Source organism: Phoenix dactylifera, chromosome 16 (genome assembly GCF_009389715.1).
Source record: "Phoenix dactylifera cultivar Barhee BC4 chromosome 16, palm_55x_up_171113_PBpolish2nd_filt_p, whole genome shotgun sequence".
Taxonomy (NCBI): domain Eukaryota; kingdom Viridiplantae; phylum Streptophyta; class Magnoliopsida; order Arecales; family Arecaceae; genus Phoenix; species Phoenix dactylifera.
Genome location: NC_052407.1, coordinates 9,320,869 through 9,338,030, shown reverse-complemented (window position 1 = coordinate 9,338,030; position 17,162 = coordinate 9,320,869). Strand labels below are relative to the sequence as shown.

The 17,162-nt window shown below is 38.2% G+C and overlaps 1 protein-coding gene across 3 annotated transcripts; it reads left to right on the top strand.

Annotated features, from left to right (window-relative positions):
• Window positions 1–2,397: 2,397 nt before the first annotated feature.
• On the top strand, window positions 2,398–10,580 carry LOC103722883 (reticulon-like protein B8). Of its 3 annotated transcripts, none has more exons than XM_026799887.2 (6): window positions 2,398–2,515; window positions 6,568–6,759; window positions 6,845–7,025; window positions 7,098–7,239; window positions 9,674–9,743; window positions 10,187–10,580. In XM_026799887.2, the coding sequence occupies exons 2-6, from the start codon at window positions 6,576–6,578 to the stop codon at window positions 10,336–10,338; spliced, it is 729 nt and encodes a 242-aa protein (XP_026655688.2). In that variant the 5' UTR covers window positions 2,398–2,515; window positions 6,568–6,575; the 3' UTR covers window positions 10,339–10,580. The 3 variants fall into 3 exon arrangements, with proteins under 3 accessions (XP_026655688.2, XP_026655689.2, XP_008811812.4); XM_026799888.2 differs by having other exon boundaries at window positions 6,563–6,759; window positions 6,845–6,935; XM_008813590.4 differs by having other exon boundaries at window positions 6,563–6,759.
• The last annotated feature ends 6,582 nt before the right edge of the window (window positions 10,581–17,162 follow it).

Sequence of the window (17,162 nt, the reverse complement as noted above, 5' to 3'; positions counted from 1 at the left end):
ATTCTTTCTTTCCTTTTTCTTATTCTTTCTTTCTTTTTTTTTCCTTCTCTATTCTTTTCTTTTTCTTCTCCCTTACTTTCTTTTTTCCCTTCTCTATTTTTATTTTTTCCTTTTTTATATTCTTCTTTTTATTTCTTTTTTATTCTATCTTTTCTCTTTCTCCTCCTCTCTCTCTTTTATACAACGGTAACTCATACTGATCTTGTATGAGTACATTTAAGAAAATCAAAAAAAGAATTTGACGAAGAGAATGAGAAGTAGTCTCGTGGTTCTCCTAGAAAACCCTACCAAATACTGAGCAACAAAGAACACGACCCAATCAACAACCATATTCGTCTCCCAATAGGCATAAATGACCTTAAAAATGCCACAACCTCTCGATAACCTATATATATCCGATAACCATTGCAGAATCTCTCTTTCTATTTTTTTTCTTCCTATGTGGATGAGTTTTAAAGTCCTACCTCATTTTCTCATAGGGTACATCCAGGACACCTCTTTATCCTACCGAGATTTAGAACATGGGACCTAACAAGCATACAACATTTTACAAATGAAAACAATGTTACACTGACACAGGGGCGGCTCAATACATTCTGGGGCCTAAGGCGAATCCAATGAACAAGGCCTTTTTTTTAATAATAATTTTTTTAATAAATATAAAATATTTAAAAAATATATAAAAATAGATAGCTATCAAGTACACTATTTCAACAAAGATACATGAATCTAACAAAAATAGACAAGAAGCCTTTTTAATTTAATATAATTCTTGAATGGAAGTACATAAAAATAATTACTCTAAATGAAGGGCATGAAACTGATTAAATAACTGAGATAATGCTTGACAATACTGTTTACCATGTCAGAAAAGGTCATCCCAGGGCACTTCATAGTCAAGGTAAAGAAAAGATAAAGGAACTAGAAAGTAGGGTTATTATGGGAAATTCACCCCATCCCACCATCTCCCCTTCAAGTGAGTACCCAAGCGGCAACTGCAACATCACAGCACAGCAGCCATTCAACCCCCTCCCTCCTTTTCTCTCTCTACCACCCAAGAGGGGAGAAGAAACCGAGAGGAGAAAACTAAAAGAATCTCCACCCTCCAAGAAGACCATCTCCAATCCCCCTATCTTTCTTCCGGATGGCCCAGCTGGATCAGGAGTAATGTGAGGGAAGGAAAACCAAGACCAAAACCAAAAAAGAGAAGGGATGAAAGATAAGAGTGGCTTCAGGCGTCTATCAAGCCAACCAAATCCCTCCTCTCTCTCTCTCTCTCCCCACCCAAAACAAAACTACTGTCCCCAACTTTCCAAATTGCCCCTCTGCAGGCCAGGAAACTCTCTACCTCCCTTCCATCGAGGGGAAAGACTCGTAGCCAGCTCCAGATCGGAATCTTTGCTTTCTTTTGGTCAGCCTTTCGGAGGCCTTCCATTGGCCCGGGGCCTTAGGCGACCGCCTCAATCGCAACTTTCCAAATTACCCCTCTGCAGGCCAGGAAACTCTCTACCTCCCTTCCATCGAGGGGGAAGACTCGTAGCCAGCTCCAGATCGGAATCTTTGCTTTCTTTTGGTCAGCCTTCCGGGGGCCTTCCATTGGTCCGGGGCCTTAGGCGACCGCCTCAGTCGTCTAGGGCTCGGGCCGATCCTGACATCATCTTTGAAAAATCTAAAAACCTTATCCCCGAAATGGCAATCTATAATGGAAAAGGAGCTCATTACACCATAAGACAAAATTATAAGTTAGAATGATTTTTTTTCTAATTTTCGAACTCCTGCATGCAGTAGGCTAACGCTGACCGAGACAGTGAATCGGACCGTATCCCACAGCAACAAATTCCCCTTTTAGCAAAACTGATGCAATGAATATACCCAACAAGAAACAAATCCCGATATCAACAGCAAATCTTGCAACCAAGTGTTAAAGCCCCATGTTCCCATTCTTACCGCAAATAATCTTAATTAATTAGTCGCTAATTTAGTTTGGACACTGGACTTAGTCAAGTAGGCAAAAAGCTAAGCGGCGCCGGTTATTCACACAAAAAGTAGATCTCGCCAATCACCTTTCACCACGTCACCGAATACTTGTTTGTGTACTAGAACAGGGGGCCTCCTAGCATTACTCCGACCAACCCGTCAATGCGTCTGCAGTCTCCCGCTCGTTGATTCCGTCCGTTACGTACCGGAAACTAAAACGCAACATCGGGCTCGACTGTAGTACAGGAATGACATAGAGATTCGTGTTGATCCGATTAGCTGTGAACACGAATATTAATGTTGAACGTGTAGAATTGGTAGCCCCTAAGGACTTTGATTCCTCCGCCCTGTAACGGGCATAACCCCCTTGCACATATCGAGCTCTGTTCCTTTGTACCTTGTTTGGGCCGACCGTTGGATTCCCTCCCTCCCTCCGCTCGTCTCCATCGCCACCCCCTCCTTAAATCTCCCCCACTCCGACGAAGAACCAATCCAATCCTGCTTCGTCCCACACCCTTCTCTGTCGGTCTCTCCTCCGGTGAGTCCTCTCTCTCTCTCTCTCTCTCTCTCTCTCCCCTATAATCTATTTGTCCATGAGATTGATCTTTAGGAGGCCGAGCTTCTGAAACGTTTGATTCTTACTTGTTGATTTGTGTTTCTGGTGATTCGACGTAGTTGGTGTTGCATGGAAAGTATCGGTTAATGTCGGATGCCAGAGTTCGTTTGAACGACTCGTCTTCTGATTTTGAATGTTTCGTGGTTGATTTTGGGTTGCTGTGCTTGAAATCTGTGCAATCGTTTGTGCATTTAACAATCCTAGAGTGCCAAAGCATCTGATTCTGCCTGTTTTATTTATTTATTTATTATTATTGTTGTTGTTATTATTTTTGCCTTTTATGCTTTGTAGTTTTGGTTTGTATTTGCTTTTAAACTTTAATTTTTAATGCTATGTCGGTATTCCTTTGTAGAATGGTCTGAGGATCAGAAGAAATTGGAGATCTATTTGATTTTTGTGTTTCTTGATTTGGTCGATGTTGTGGGATTCTATTTGTTAATATTTGTAAAACTATATTCTCTCTGTGTCAAAATCTAAGTTTGGAACTTTTAAGTTAGGCCATCTTACAAAATCTTAGAAGTGAGAACGTTGAAATGAATTGGCCCTAATTATTTGAATGTTCAGGTGCTTGAAATTCATACATTGCCGCTGTCTGATTTTTTCGTTAGTGGACAGGAGGATCTGAACAGGTTCATGAGTGGCATGGTTTTTATTATTTCCCCCTTTCTAGACATTTATTGTCTTGGATAAAGATCAATGAAGTGTATAATTTCTCTGAATTCTGAGAATGCACAAGATATGTTCAAAGGGAATTCTGCAAGAAAAAGGTCTACTTTTATTTTTTCTTAGAAATGGGTCCACATTTTTTTTAAGATAAGATTTAGGAAGTCCTAACCCATTAGATGTTTTATAAAATAATATAGAAAGTTACAGTGTTGGATGAGACTACAAGTGTCCTGAAGTGGGCAAAATGCTAAGATGGAACAGAAAGAGGGTGGTTGAGCAATTGCATAAAATGATGGGTGATGAAGAGGACCGGGAGAAGCTCGATCAGTACATCTTTGACGAGGCGCAGGAGGTTTGAGCAGGTATTGAGCTGCATGTGTGTTGCTGTAGAAGTTTAGCCTCTGAATAGAAACAAGAAATGCTGCAACAGTAAACTGTTGGATTCTGCTCTGGAGTGGAAGAGTCTATTCATCTATTGTTTCTTTCCAACCACAAGCACCAACAAAGCATTGCAACTAGGCTGTCCTAAGCGGCTAATGATGACTTTGATTGAAGCTTTGGCCTCCAGGTGCTCCACAATTTTTAGATTGTCTTTAGATATTGGCAAGTTATGGAAGATCCAAATGAGCTTTTGCCATACGACTTTGGAGAAATTGCATCTCAAGAATAAATGACCAACTGATTCTTCCTCTGTGCAGCAAAGAGGGCATTGATGTGGTTTTGACCAGTTACGTTTTGCCGGATTGAGGGCTTGATTCTTAGGTGGTGTTTCTATGATTTGGCTTGTCCTTTCAGTGCTTTCATTTGCCGCTACTTCTCTTTAAGTTCTACCACACACTGGCTGGGTATGAGGGTGGATAATTTCACTATGTCTCTATTTTCTTGTTTTATCTTCTTGAGCATCATTGCCTCTCTTACCATAAAAAGAAACCATCTTTTTTTGATGTGGGACAAGAGTGCACTGCATTGACAGTGATGCTAAGAGCAATTGAAGGATTCAAAATCTCCTTGGCCATGAAACACGGAAACAACCTCTCCAAATGACCCCACAAGGGCAGGAACCTCATTCACTGGGCTGCCCTTTTAGAAACACCTAGGGCATCTCTTGAGTGCTTCAAATAAAAGAAAGAGTAAGGTTATGTAATAGCACTTGATCAGGGTTGTCGATGAGCTCAAACTTTTGCAATGGTGTATCACAGCTAGAAGCAACTTTAAAGCTTCACCAGCAACTATACGGTTAGAATTTTTGAGTGAGACAAATTTCATTATGCCCAATGCTAATTTTTCTAGCTCAACTTGAATCACTTTAATTAGAGTCCGATTAGGAAATTATGGCCAAAATAATAAAGCATGGTCATGCTGCCAAATTTGGTGGCTGTAACTATCGTATCCACATTAGATGATTTCAACAGTAATACCCTAGTATCATATTGATTCTAATGACAACGACATGGCATGTGAGTCCTTTTATTTTTAGGAGTCATCTGAATGCATCTCTACAGCTTTCCATATCTGCTCATGTCAGTGGTGCCATTAGACACCTTGGAAGCCATGTAACCATCTTTAACCCATGGGATTAATTAGGAATGTTTAGTTTTCTTCAGTAGTAAGTCTAAGTCAAATTCTAGAGGTACCCATGAGTCTTAGCCAATTTAAGAAGCCCTAAAACACAATGATCTCAAGGTTCAGCATGGATAGGTTTTTATTCAAGATAGAACCAGAATTTATCTCTAGCTTCGGTTTTGGTCAATTTTGCTAGTTTCAGCCAAATCTAGCAGCTTTTCAGTGATCCCATCCATTTTCCATTTGAACTAAAGAGAAGTATCTAGAAATACCCTTTTTAAGTATTATTTTGTGTTTTCAATCATATTGGAGTTAGTCATTTATTTATTTGAGTACAAAGACTTTAAATATTGATCTTCAATGATTCCTTTTCTTTTTATTGAGTTAAAAGATGAGGTAAATAATGCATATAAAACTTGATTGGTCAAGGCTTTTTTTTTTTTGGGTAGAACCACGACTCACACTCGATGGGTGTGAATACGGCCAATAAGATCAGAAAATAGAAGACTACATAAGGGCACAGACACTGACCTGTGGCTCGCCCAAATGAAACCTCCAAAGTGGTGGGCTGCATAGGAGGCAACCCAGTATGCAACATTATTTGCCTCCCTGTATACATGCGTGGCCTGATAGAAAATACACTTTCCCAGCAATCTGCGGGCATCGTGGAGTAGCGGCGCCCTTCTGCATCATATCCCCGACCCCGAACCCACTCAATCACCATGGCGGAGTCCCTCTCGAGAAGGATGCGATCCGTGCCCAACACCAACACCAGTCTAGCATTGGTCAAGGCTTATGAAAAGCCCTTATTATAACACATTATAAAGACTAACGTCAATAACTAAATACAAGATATTTCAAATAAATAACATCCTTTTTTATTTAAAATATATAACATTATATTACATGTAATGTACGAGAGGACTTCTAGGGTCTTCTTTGTGTCTTGATACAAAGCAAAGGGTGTCATGGAACATTTTCTAGTTATATGAAATCAAAACTTGAGGCTCCCACAATTAAATTAGCAAAAATCCTGCTTCTGCTCCCTCACGCTGAGCTCGCATTGCTTGTTCCTCAAATCATTAGAGCACATGCCACATCACTTTGCCTTTTAAAGAAGTAAGATGTGTAAAGGTTGCCTCAACTTTTTTGTGGGATACACCAGATTTTTCTGCTCCTGCAAGACACTACCATTTAAGCATCCAAGGTCAAATACTGCCGGAATTGGGGCAGTAGAATAGTATCATACAATTCTGGTAGGTTTCTGGCATTAGTACATAGTTTATCGGTATGGGATGCATTCTTGTACAACATGTGACCACCTGGTACCATACCTTTCTGGCAAAAGATGGGTGTGAGGTCCAGTACTGGTATTTGAAATCTTATATGTAACTATTCTTGTTATGTTCTGTATTTCCACCTTTTTTTTTCGTTGAAGTGCATAAACCGGTCTTTTTAATAGGGAATCATCCTTTCTAAAATTGTTTTCAGCAAAGTTCTCTTGATGATTGTCTCACATTTATTGCTCAATCGTGTTGTTTTTGTTCCCCTGAGGAACCTAATATGTTCTTGTTAAAATTTCTGAATATCATGTGTTTACTGATTTTACTATCTTTTAGTTGTGCTTTGTAATGTACTATGTAATTTTACCGACTGACACTGAAAAAGTAGTTTGATGTTAAAAATTGCATGCAAATGGATGCAATGCACTGCCTTATTTGGTTTTGATGCTTATATTAGAACAGAAGGGAAAATGCCTGAGCACTTGCAGAATGCAGCTGAAAATATCTTGAACACCATAGTGGAAAACATTGCCAACAATGTCCCAAAGCAAACATCTGTGAGATTTTCAGAAGAGCAAAACACAGTCCCCACCCAGATGAATAAACTAGTTGGACGCCAGAAGTCTATTCATAAGATTTTGGGTGGTGGAAAATGTGAGCCATTTCTTCATCAAGATTTCCTTGCTCCTAGATGTTTTCTTTTGCATGAATAATGATAAATTCTATATTGTGCTTGTAGCTGCTGATGTCTTGTTGTGGAGGAACAAGAAGATATCGTCGAGTGTCCTGACTGGTGCAACAGCTACCTGGGTTCTCTTCGAGTGGCTTCAGTATAACATTTTAACAATCTTATGCTTTGCACTTGTTATTGGAATGCTTATTCAGTTTCTCTGGTCCAATGCTTCTGATATGTTAAGCAGGTATTGGATTTGCTGAAATATTTGACTATAAAAAGTGTGGAAGGTAAGACACTGATGTGTCCTTTTTGACAGGTCTCCATCTCAAGTGCCTCGCCTTGTTTTGCCTGAGGAACTGTTTATAAACATTGCTGTTTGTATTGGTGCACAAATCAATCAATTTTTGGGATTCATTCAGGATGTTGCATGTGGAAGAAACCTGAGACAGTCCCTTGTGGTATGTTACAATCTTAATCCTGTCCCTTGCATGCTCGTGTGCTATTCTTGTTGTTTTTGATCTTTAAATTTGGAAGATGCCATTTGGCAGGAAACATTTACATCAAGAACATTGATAAGAACAGATTCTTTTATATTTCCGTACAACTAATTGTTTTGTCTTAGTATATTAATTTGATCATAGTTAACACCAAATAGTTCGGACAAGGGTGGATGGGGTTATAATATTTTAGTCATTCTGTAATAAAAGCACAGTGATTCAGATTTAATCTTCTCCATGGTTCACATTGAGCAAATCCTTGAAGTGGAAGAAGCCTGATTGAATGCCAGAAATTGAGCATGGCATCCTCAAAATTATTTCAACAATATCAAGCTCAAGGCAGAATGAATTCTTGTGGAGCAATTGTTTCTAAACTGTCTTGAACTTGTCGTGATGACGTAAACTTAAGTGGTAGGCGTTAGTGATATCTGAACATCAAAAGCCATGCACCAATATCAATTAATCAATTGCTCAACCCTTAGCTGGTTGATGAGGTGGCACTTATTTGCTCACTTGGTAGAGAGGGGCCATTTGCATGTTTATTCAAAAGCGGAAGATAAGTCATTGATCCAACTTATGCCATGCAATGCCTGATGATGTTGGAACTAGGCATTTAAATGTCACATTTAAAGCTGCTAGAGGTAAATTATCCGAATTAAAGTTATTTTTATGACTCTTGCAATTGCCGAGAGATTGACAAACTGGATATGATGTTCTTGATTGGAAGATGTAACCAAATAATCAAGAGCAAGGAAGGTGAACCAGACATCAAGGAGATGAGATGACTTGCAAAGATCACTGCACTTGACAAGAAACTAGGGGCTCACTAACACTATAGAGGAATTTATAAAGTGAGTATTGAACGTATGAGTTAGGTCAGTAAGGTGAAAATTACCCAAGTAATTGGTTGGAAAGGAGGTATAAGCTTGGGAATGCCATAATCCTGATGTAAATACTCATAATGATCACCATAAGAAGGTAAGTTGGCCAAAAAGAAAAAAAGCAGTGCAGATGAAAAAAATGCCTTGGGAGGATGTTAGAAGTGGGATGTCATCAAATAAGGTTGTTGGAATTTGGAATTACAAGTTTCAAAATAGATAAAACATCTACACTTTAAGATTCAGAGGGAAAAAAGGATGAGAAAACTTGATCTATCATGTATAGAAGTAATCGGATCCCTAATATGATTCTAGAATATGGTGATGTTTGATGGAATTGCCAAGTTTTCGGCATATACAGTTAACTGGTCTTTGTATTTTGACTGGGAACAACCGATGGTTCAGAAAAAAAAAAAAATATTAGAGAAGGTAGAGATCGAGGTGGTGTCTGATTCAACAACTGTGATGAGTAAATGGATTACTAGATTGCCCAATGTTGGTTTAGAAGGGTGATGGAGACTGTTTCCTGTTTGCTTCTACTCTGTACAACCTGAGTTGTAAGTGACTTGAGGACAATAGTCCACTACATACTACTATCTTATGACCCCTCATGTTCATCATCATTATCATCATCATCCAAGGCCTTTTTAGTTAAAATGTGGTTGGCTATTGAGCACAACTTTAAACCAAGAAGGCTCATCGGAAAGTAAGTTGGCTGGCATCCTGACATCAACCTAGTTTGTGCTGAATTTCTCACAAAGGCAATTCAAGGTAAGAAAACCTTTCTTGGAGCCTGGAGGGCCAGGTGGCAGTTGGAGAATCCTAATTTATGTCAAAGTGTAGGCTTATGCAGTCATGGAACAATCCTTTCTTATAATGTACAATAAAATATTATGCAAATAAATTCAATTAATAGATAATCTATCTACATACGTAATATAACAGTTTGTAGAATAGCCTCTCCAATTAAATAATATTTTAAGGTATACTAAAATAAAGCCGAGAGCAAAGGACGTTGGTGTAGGTGTCCTAGTAGCAAAAGCAGGAGTGGATGACAGGTTCAATGAAGGAACGTGATTTATAATTACATTTTTTAAGGCAAGCTAGGAGCTCTCATTCCTAGTCTAATATGGAAGTCATGCTTTCCATCCAATGTCTCTCTAATAATAACATGAATTGTGAGTGCAAATAATGTTGGCATTACTTCTTCTCTTTCTCACCACCATTAATCACCTGAAAAATGACAGATTCTTTCATCTATCATTTGAAACATTTTCATCTTTATCACTTTAAATTTGAGACCAAAAATCATCTTTACCTGAATAACCCCAGAGAGAGAGAGAGAGAGAAGCATGGTTGCTTTACATGATACCAGCAATTTTTTATGTTCTCTACCAAGTTTGCCAATGATTCTCCTCTCTCTAAATTTCTGGCTTGATATTTTTTTCTTTTAGCTCTGTACCATATTTAAACTAAACTTTTCAAAAGTTTAAAATGCCATTGAGCATTTTTTTCAGGTTGTTGTAAGCTTGTGGGCTGCTGCTGTGATAGGGAGCTGGTGCAATTTTCTGACTGTTCTTTACATTGGTGAGGATATACTCTCCCTCTTTTTTCGTTACCTGTCTTCCACTTTATCAGTTTTGCCTAGTCAAGCTCTTGGGCATTTGTATGCATACATATAATAGGGAAGTATCTTTACAGAAAGAGGTGTATATATTTAGTTTCCTGCTAGGTATCACTTGCGGAAGGTGGTCTCATTTTCTTCAACATTGTATTCATGCTTCTGCAAAAACAACAAGGAATATTAACTATTGCTATGATTATAATTGTTTTTTTTTGGCAAGACTCATGTTTATCTATAATGATCAGGCATCTCACCACATATTAAGTTATAGTGAGCAATTTTTTAGATAAAGAAGTAATATGGTCGAGTTTGTGCAAATAAATAGCTGCAGAATGCTCTAAAGAGCATCACTAATATGTGGAGAAGAAATCATCAGAATCTCTAATTTATCTTGCATTTGATACAGGATTTGTTTGTGCTCACACCCTGCCAGTGCTTTATGAGAAATATGAAGACCAAGTCGATGACTTTGTGTACAACCTTATTGGGCAGCTGCAGAACCGGTACCGCAAGGTGGATGCAAGTGTTTTTAGCAAAATGGCTAAAGGAAAACTTTGAGTCACAGAAGAATGAGTAGACTTGACCAGTTATTCTTGTTTGCTTAATTTATCTGAGCAAAAAGGGGTTGGTAATCCATTGTCAAAGACAAAGTAGACAACCAGAAGGAATGTCGAATGGATGTAATTTGGAAACTAATATGTGAATCTGAATAATTCAAGAACTTAATGTGGTATCAAAAATATTTCAAGCTCATTTTAAATTTTTGAAGAAATTCCAAAACACTATGATATCTTGCTTGATTTCTTAGAGCTTTCATATTCTCTCATGGAATGCAGCACTTTATTTAAATTGGTGTTTGGCCCGAGTATACGGAATAGATGATCCAGCATGAGGAGTGAAGAGCAATTTGACTAGAATTAAACTTCGAAGATTGATATATAAATTGAAGGCGAACTAGTTTGAAGAACCTTTCCTTCAATGAAAGTTCTCTTCTAGGACTTTTTCATTGATATATAAAAAGTCACGATTTATCCAATATCAATATATATATATATATATATATATATATATATATATATATATATATATATATATATATATATATAACATGGCCCTTAATACCAGCACTAAACCCAGTACAAAATCATGCTAGAAATAATATCTAATAATAAATAAACAAGCTAGAATTATTCATTTATAAATATGAAAATCAAGCTAAAATTTGATGCTACATCCAATGAAAAATTTATAAGAAAATCCGGCAAAAGTATCTAAATCTAATAAGATCTTTATCCAAGAATCCGCTCACTCTTTCGAAGCTTAGCATGGTTTAATTGGTCATAGTATATCTTGTCTCACGTCAATAGATTGCTACTTAGTACTCCAACTTATGCACAATGGATGCCAACTAAAGACGTTAATACAAAATGTATAATCTCAAAAAATCTAGGATTAGTGCTGGAAATGGGCTTGCGCCAGCTTGAGGCCCATCGGGTGGGGCTATGGGCTAGGCCTAAAAGAGTTCAGACCGGGTTAGGATTTAAATATAGAGCTTATTTATTTTTTGGGTTGGGCTAGGGTATATCATTGAGTCAGCTTGGGCCTGGTCCGAGCCTGAGTTGAGCTCAGATAAAGCTTGAAACAGAGCCCAAATTTAGGGCCCAGATCTATTTGCTTTTGCATGTTGTTATTTGGAGAGAATGATAAAAAATTAAAAGACAAAAATTAGAATGGATTTAGTTGAGAATGATATATCATACATCATTTACTTTGGTTGTAGGGGAGAACCCAAGTTTTGACTAGCCAATTTACTTATGAAGTAACAAAATAAAATATTAAACTTCAACCGAGTTCGGACCAGATATATTTTTGGCCCAAACGGGTAATTCAAAATAATTCAATTGAGTTTGAGTAAAAATTTTTGAACCTAAATCCAGCATGAAGTCTGAAAAACATTCGGACCATATTTAAGTAGGGGCATGGCTCGGCCCACTTAATTACAGCCCTATCTAAGACGGGAATTAATCCTACTCAAGCACAGGCACCTCAAAAATTTGGATGCCGGTGCTGGGAGCCTAGCCCGAGGCTGACGGCTAGAGGAGAGGTCATTTCAGCAGTCTATCCTCTAAATACGAGACACCAAGCAGGCTATTGATTTGAGTCCTGAGTGGTGCATTCCGAACAATTTAGGCTTGGGGGTAAGTTTCCTCGAATGGATCTTCCTCAACTTTCTTTTTTCTCAAGAAGAATTACAGCTGAAATATTGATGCAGTTGCCTGACTTGCTAAAGACCTCTGAAGTGTGAGCATAGCCAGAAGCATGAGCTTCCTACCACCCAACTTGGCCTTCATTCACGCTAAAAGTTCTGTATTGTAGTTGATCATTTGCTAGATGGAAGGTTAATTCAGATTGTTCATGAATACGAAGAATAACGCACCGTATTAAACCATGCATGGAGAGACTTCTTAGCTTCCAAGCACCAACTCTTTACCTAATTCCATTAACCACCCCTATAAGAGCCCCACATTGTTCTTCCTGAAGCCATCAGAACCTTCATGTTCACTGATGGATCCAAAATCCTACTCCATCATATTGTTGAACCTCCTGCTCAGCTTCAACTCATGCATGGGTGCTCGACCACTTCTCGACCCTATAACAGGAAGAGGTATTATTCCAGCTATCAATCCCAGTGCTGCCTCGCCTGAGACTGAGCCTCACTCAGCAGCAACGTTACCATCAGTCTCAGTTACCAGTGCTGATCGCATGCCTGAGGCTGAGACCCAACAATCGTCGGTGCTACCTCCCCAGCCTGAACCACTGCGGCTTCCCGAGATGCTGAACACTGGCAAATGGCTACCAGTGTCCAACCTGCCTTCCATTCCCTTCTTCCCTATAAGGCAGATCAACCCAGCAGTGCCTTTCATGCCAATTCCTAACATTCCAATAATTCCTGGCATTCCCTTTGTTCCTCCTTTCCCTGGGCTGGGGCACCTCCAAGGCTGGGCTTCGATTTCCAATCCATCTCAGCAAATGCCATTTGGTTCATTTGGAGGGTACCCATTTCAACCATGAAAATCCATATATGGGTTGTGCCAGTATTGAAGTTGTAATGCATTCTTTTTTTTTTTTTTTCTTTCAGAGAGAAGTTTATTATAAAGTTTGATCCTGTGGAATGTCTCTGACAATTCACAGCTGTTATTTCTAGCAATGTGTTTTTTGATGAAATAGGTCCAACTTGTGTTATTTGATCACTTGGATTTAAATTAATAATGTTAGAGAAAACTTCTGTTGGAGTTCAGCAAACTACTCTTGTTTAAATTCCAGCTTTTATTAGAGACTGTGAACAGGAACTGGGGTTGCAAATCTTCTCCCTTATGTCAAACCTATGGATGAAAGAGGAAATCCAACATCCAAAAGAAACAAGGGGGTCCTAGAATTTTAATCTACATGTTCATATCTCACTGTTCACCATATATTCTGATTGCAAAATGGAGTGAACTAAATGATTTCCCAATGATTATGCCTTGAGTCACATAACCCTAATTTCTAGATATTTTCATGGGTCTAATTTTTTTACATCAAATAATTTTCTTAAAAAACATCTTGCATTAAACAAAAAATTTTTCTATTCCGGCCACCTGGATCCAATTGACCCCAGTTACAACTACTAATATGTCTAGTTAAGAACCATGGATCACACATAGCTCTCAACTTAACACCAAGGCTGGCGATTAACCAGACCATGCACGAGCAACTTTTGTTTAATTACCTGGAAGTTTGGATCACATTTGGCTTGCTCAATTAGTGAATAAGTGAAGGCACAAACAGATATTTATGGCTTGCTTGAGCTCAGCAAAGGTAAATTTAATATTTAAATAAACTATTAATTATTTTTTATTGTATGTTACTTTAATTATTAGACGTAGATAAAAAAATTCTTAGTTATTTTACTGAATGCTACAAAGGTTAAATAAAACAAGAGCGTATTTCAATTACAAAATTAAGATATTATCATGGAAGTTTAGCATGAGATATGTATATATATATGAAAGTCTTTTTGATGAACATGTATATATGGAAGGCATAAAAGACCTCACGAAGTTCTTTTAAATGAGATGTTCATAAATAACTTATTACTTGGCCTCGAAATCAAATTAGGTAGTTATACCCTGGCCTCAATACAAAGCAGGCCAAGCTTAAACTTGACTTTGCTCTCTCGAGCTCAACTTGTTTTAACTTCCACCACGAACTGACCATCAAACAGATTGGAAATGGATCCTGCTCCGATCAAACCCAATTTGATTCAATTAAGTCTACACCTGATCCATACCAGAACTGATATAAGAGACAAACGCATCCCAAACCCAGCAAGACAAGTTGGTTTTTGATCACGTTGGATGCGACATCCATATCAGAAATGGAATCCATCTTATTGCATCTATTCCCCATAGAGAACAACATCCTTTTTCTTTTAATTAACTCATCTCCTCCTCCTCCTGGTAGTAGGATCAAAGAAATAGGGAAAAGCCATGAGAGCTATCCCACTTGCAGTGTCCAGTATCTTGTCCACCCCTTGAGACAATGAAAAGCTGGCCCAAACGGCAAAAGATCGAGAAGCAACCCTTTTGTTGTCACTCTGGTGGGACCCCACTGCAGCCAGGTTGACGAACGAAGCCCCCTCAAGTCATAGAAGCGGACAACGTAGAACTCCTTCTGACTCGAGTCTCCTCTACGGTCCACCGTGGCACGTCCTGCATGCACTCAGAACGTGCATGGTTGTCCTCACCCACGTGGAGACCGTGGGCTGCGACCATCCTCCATGAGCTCTGCCCCAAATACCGGGGCCCACTCGCCACCTCGGATAAATGTGTGAGCAGGAGCTCACCGCTCTACTTTTCCCATCTAAAGCTGAAGCATCTCTTCTCCGTCGACATAGATCTGCCACCCAGATAGAAGGAACGAAGCCCAAATCCCCACCCCCCTCCTCCTCCTCCCTCCAGTGTATAAATAGATGGCCAGCTCTTGCTTCACTACCCACTCCGAAGTACCAAAGCCTCTTCCTTTAGTATTGGCTAGCTCTTTCTTTCCCTTTGTCTTCTTTGCTCCACCACTGCAATGGCTGTTGTCACCAATGAGAAGTCGTCTCCTTTTGGTTCAGGCTTGGTGGAGACCCGAGATGTGGCATTCGATGATCGGGTCTACCGAGAAAATAATGGAGGGGGTGATGATGACGACGACGATGATTCTGATGTGGCGCCCGCGGCCTAATGATTGGGTCTGAGGTTTTTAGAAGTATGATGAGGGTATAGTACTTAGTGTGCCAGCGTTTTATATATCTTTATGTAGACGTTACACTCTTTGTCATATATTCTAGAATAATTAATGCTTTTAGTTAATCAGTACGGAGGTAGTTTATGATGGTAAAAGAGGGGTTCTACTCTCCCTGAATGTAATATATAGTAGTCTTTTCTATGTACTAGCTGACCGTGATTTAATAATAGTATATGTTGCTACCCCACGGACTCATGACTGCTGCTTAATTCCATCAATCTCTGTGTGTGGGCGTGCGTGTGTTTCTGGCTGGTTGAAGCGAATACGTTTTGAGAAAAGTATATTGTGTTCAATTAAACTAAGGATGCTGTATTAAAGAAAAGGACTTCAAAAAATGATGTATGCTGCTTTTTTGAGAGAAAGAGAGAGATAGGACCGGGTAACTAAAGTGCGGTCGTTCAGAAAGAAAGGTTGCCTTATCTGCAATTATATTAAGGTCCCGTTGGTTATAGCTAGCTTTGAAGAATCCTATGTTACAGGTATACATGAAATTCTGATTCATTGCCCAACTTGCTCTCTGTGGTTTTCTTATTATTTTATGTACCTTATTGATTGAAAATATTTTAAATTTTTTCAAGTGATTCTTAAATTTTTCTTTTTCTTTATGTGTAGCAAGATATATCAGAAAATATAAAGTAATACTGCTTGTAACCTAATGTGTTTAAAACAATGGACACGGTGGGTTGTTTATATTTACGGCTAGGTGAGGTTAAAGTCATCATGTTTTCCTTCTGAGTACCATTAGATCATCCGCTGCTATTATTCATAAAGATGTTTGCTCAGAAAGTATTTAAAATACTAATTTTGGAGCAAAAGTATCAATAGCAATTAGTCATAACATTTCTTCAATAAATCCTTGTTCTAAAGTTTCTTCAAATATTTATAGATTAAACATAGTCTAGAGCAATATATAGTTTTTTCAAAAAACTTTCAAACGTGATTTTTTCTCTACTCAAAGTAAAAAAAAAAAAAAAAGGCCTTTGGCTCCATTTTTATGAGTATATAGGCAATTTTGCGTTTTGGATTTATAATAAACGCATTAATTAATGGAGATGATGATTTATGAAGATTTTTGAATAACTGTGTCTCTGCAAAAGATGAGAGTAGTGGCCACATTCACATAAAACAATTTAGCATGTTTATTATAAAACTTATTGCTATTGATAGATAATCTTAAAACTACAGTTCAAACATAATTTCAGTCCATGGTTCGCTGACTTAAGATTATGAGATCCACTTCTTGATTTGCTCACTGCAACTTAGAGGGTATCATTAAATTATTTCCTTCAACAAGTATGTTTTTTGGTGCATCTATCTCCATAAATGTTCTAAAATCATTCATAATCTTGATGGATTCTGCTGTATACTTTTGTCTATACCCTCTCATTCTTCTTTAAAGGGTATACAAATCCCTGCTGATGGGCCTCATCTGAATTACTTTTGTGGCTTTCCAAGATATCTGATAACACGAACTTTCTATTGGTGTTTCTGGTAGGATTACCAACTTTTATCTTGAAGAATTTGATATATACCTTATTTTGGACAGTAAAGTTTAGTCCCATATGAAATCTGTTAGTTATGATTTTCGGGTGTTTGGCTATTTATGTGCTATTGCATATCTTTTGGGTTTAGATATAGATTTAGCCTGGAAAAGTTAAACTTCATGTGAAATCAAGCCTTGAGCTTTCCAATTGTGGTGCAAATGATCCAGCAAGCCATTTTCTAAAATAGTAATACACACGGAATTGAGGTTAGCTTCAAGAGAGACATACATGCAGAGAAGAAGAGATAAAACTATTATTTTATTCCATTTGGTGAGGTTTTTTTCTTGTCCTGATTTCATTATAAACATGTTAAGACATTTGCAGTTTGCCAACAGAGATCCATAAAATAGTACAAATTTGGCTTATTATTGAGAAAGGGATAATCCTAGACTTAACTTTCTCTCAAAAAAGACATTTCAAGGTTATGCCTTTCAATGAGCTATACCTATAACTCTATAGGGGGTGTTTGGTGATTCAAATGGGATCACCAAGGTGATCACTGATGAT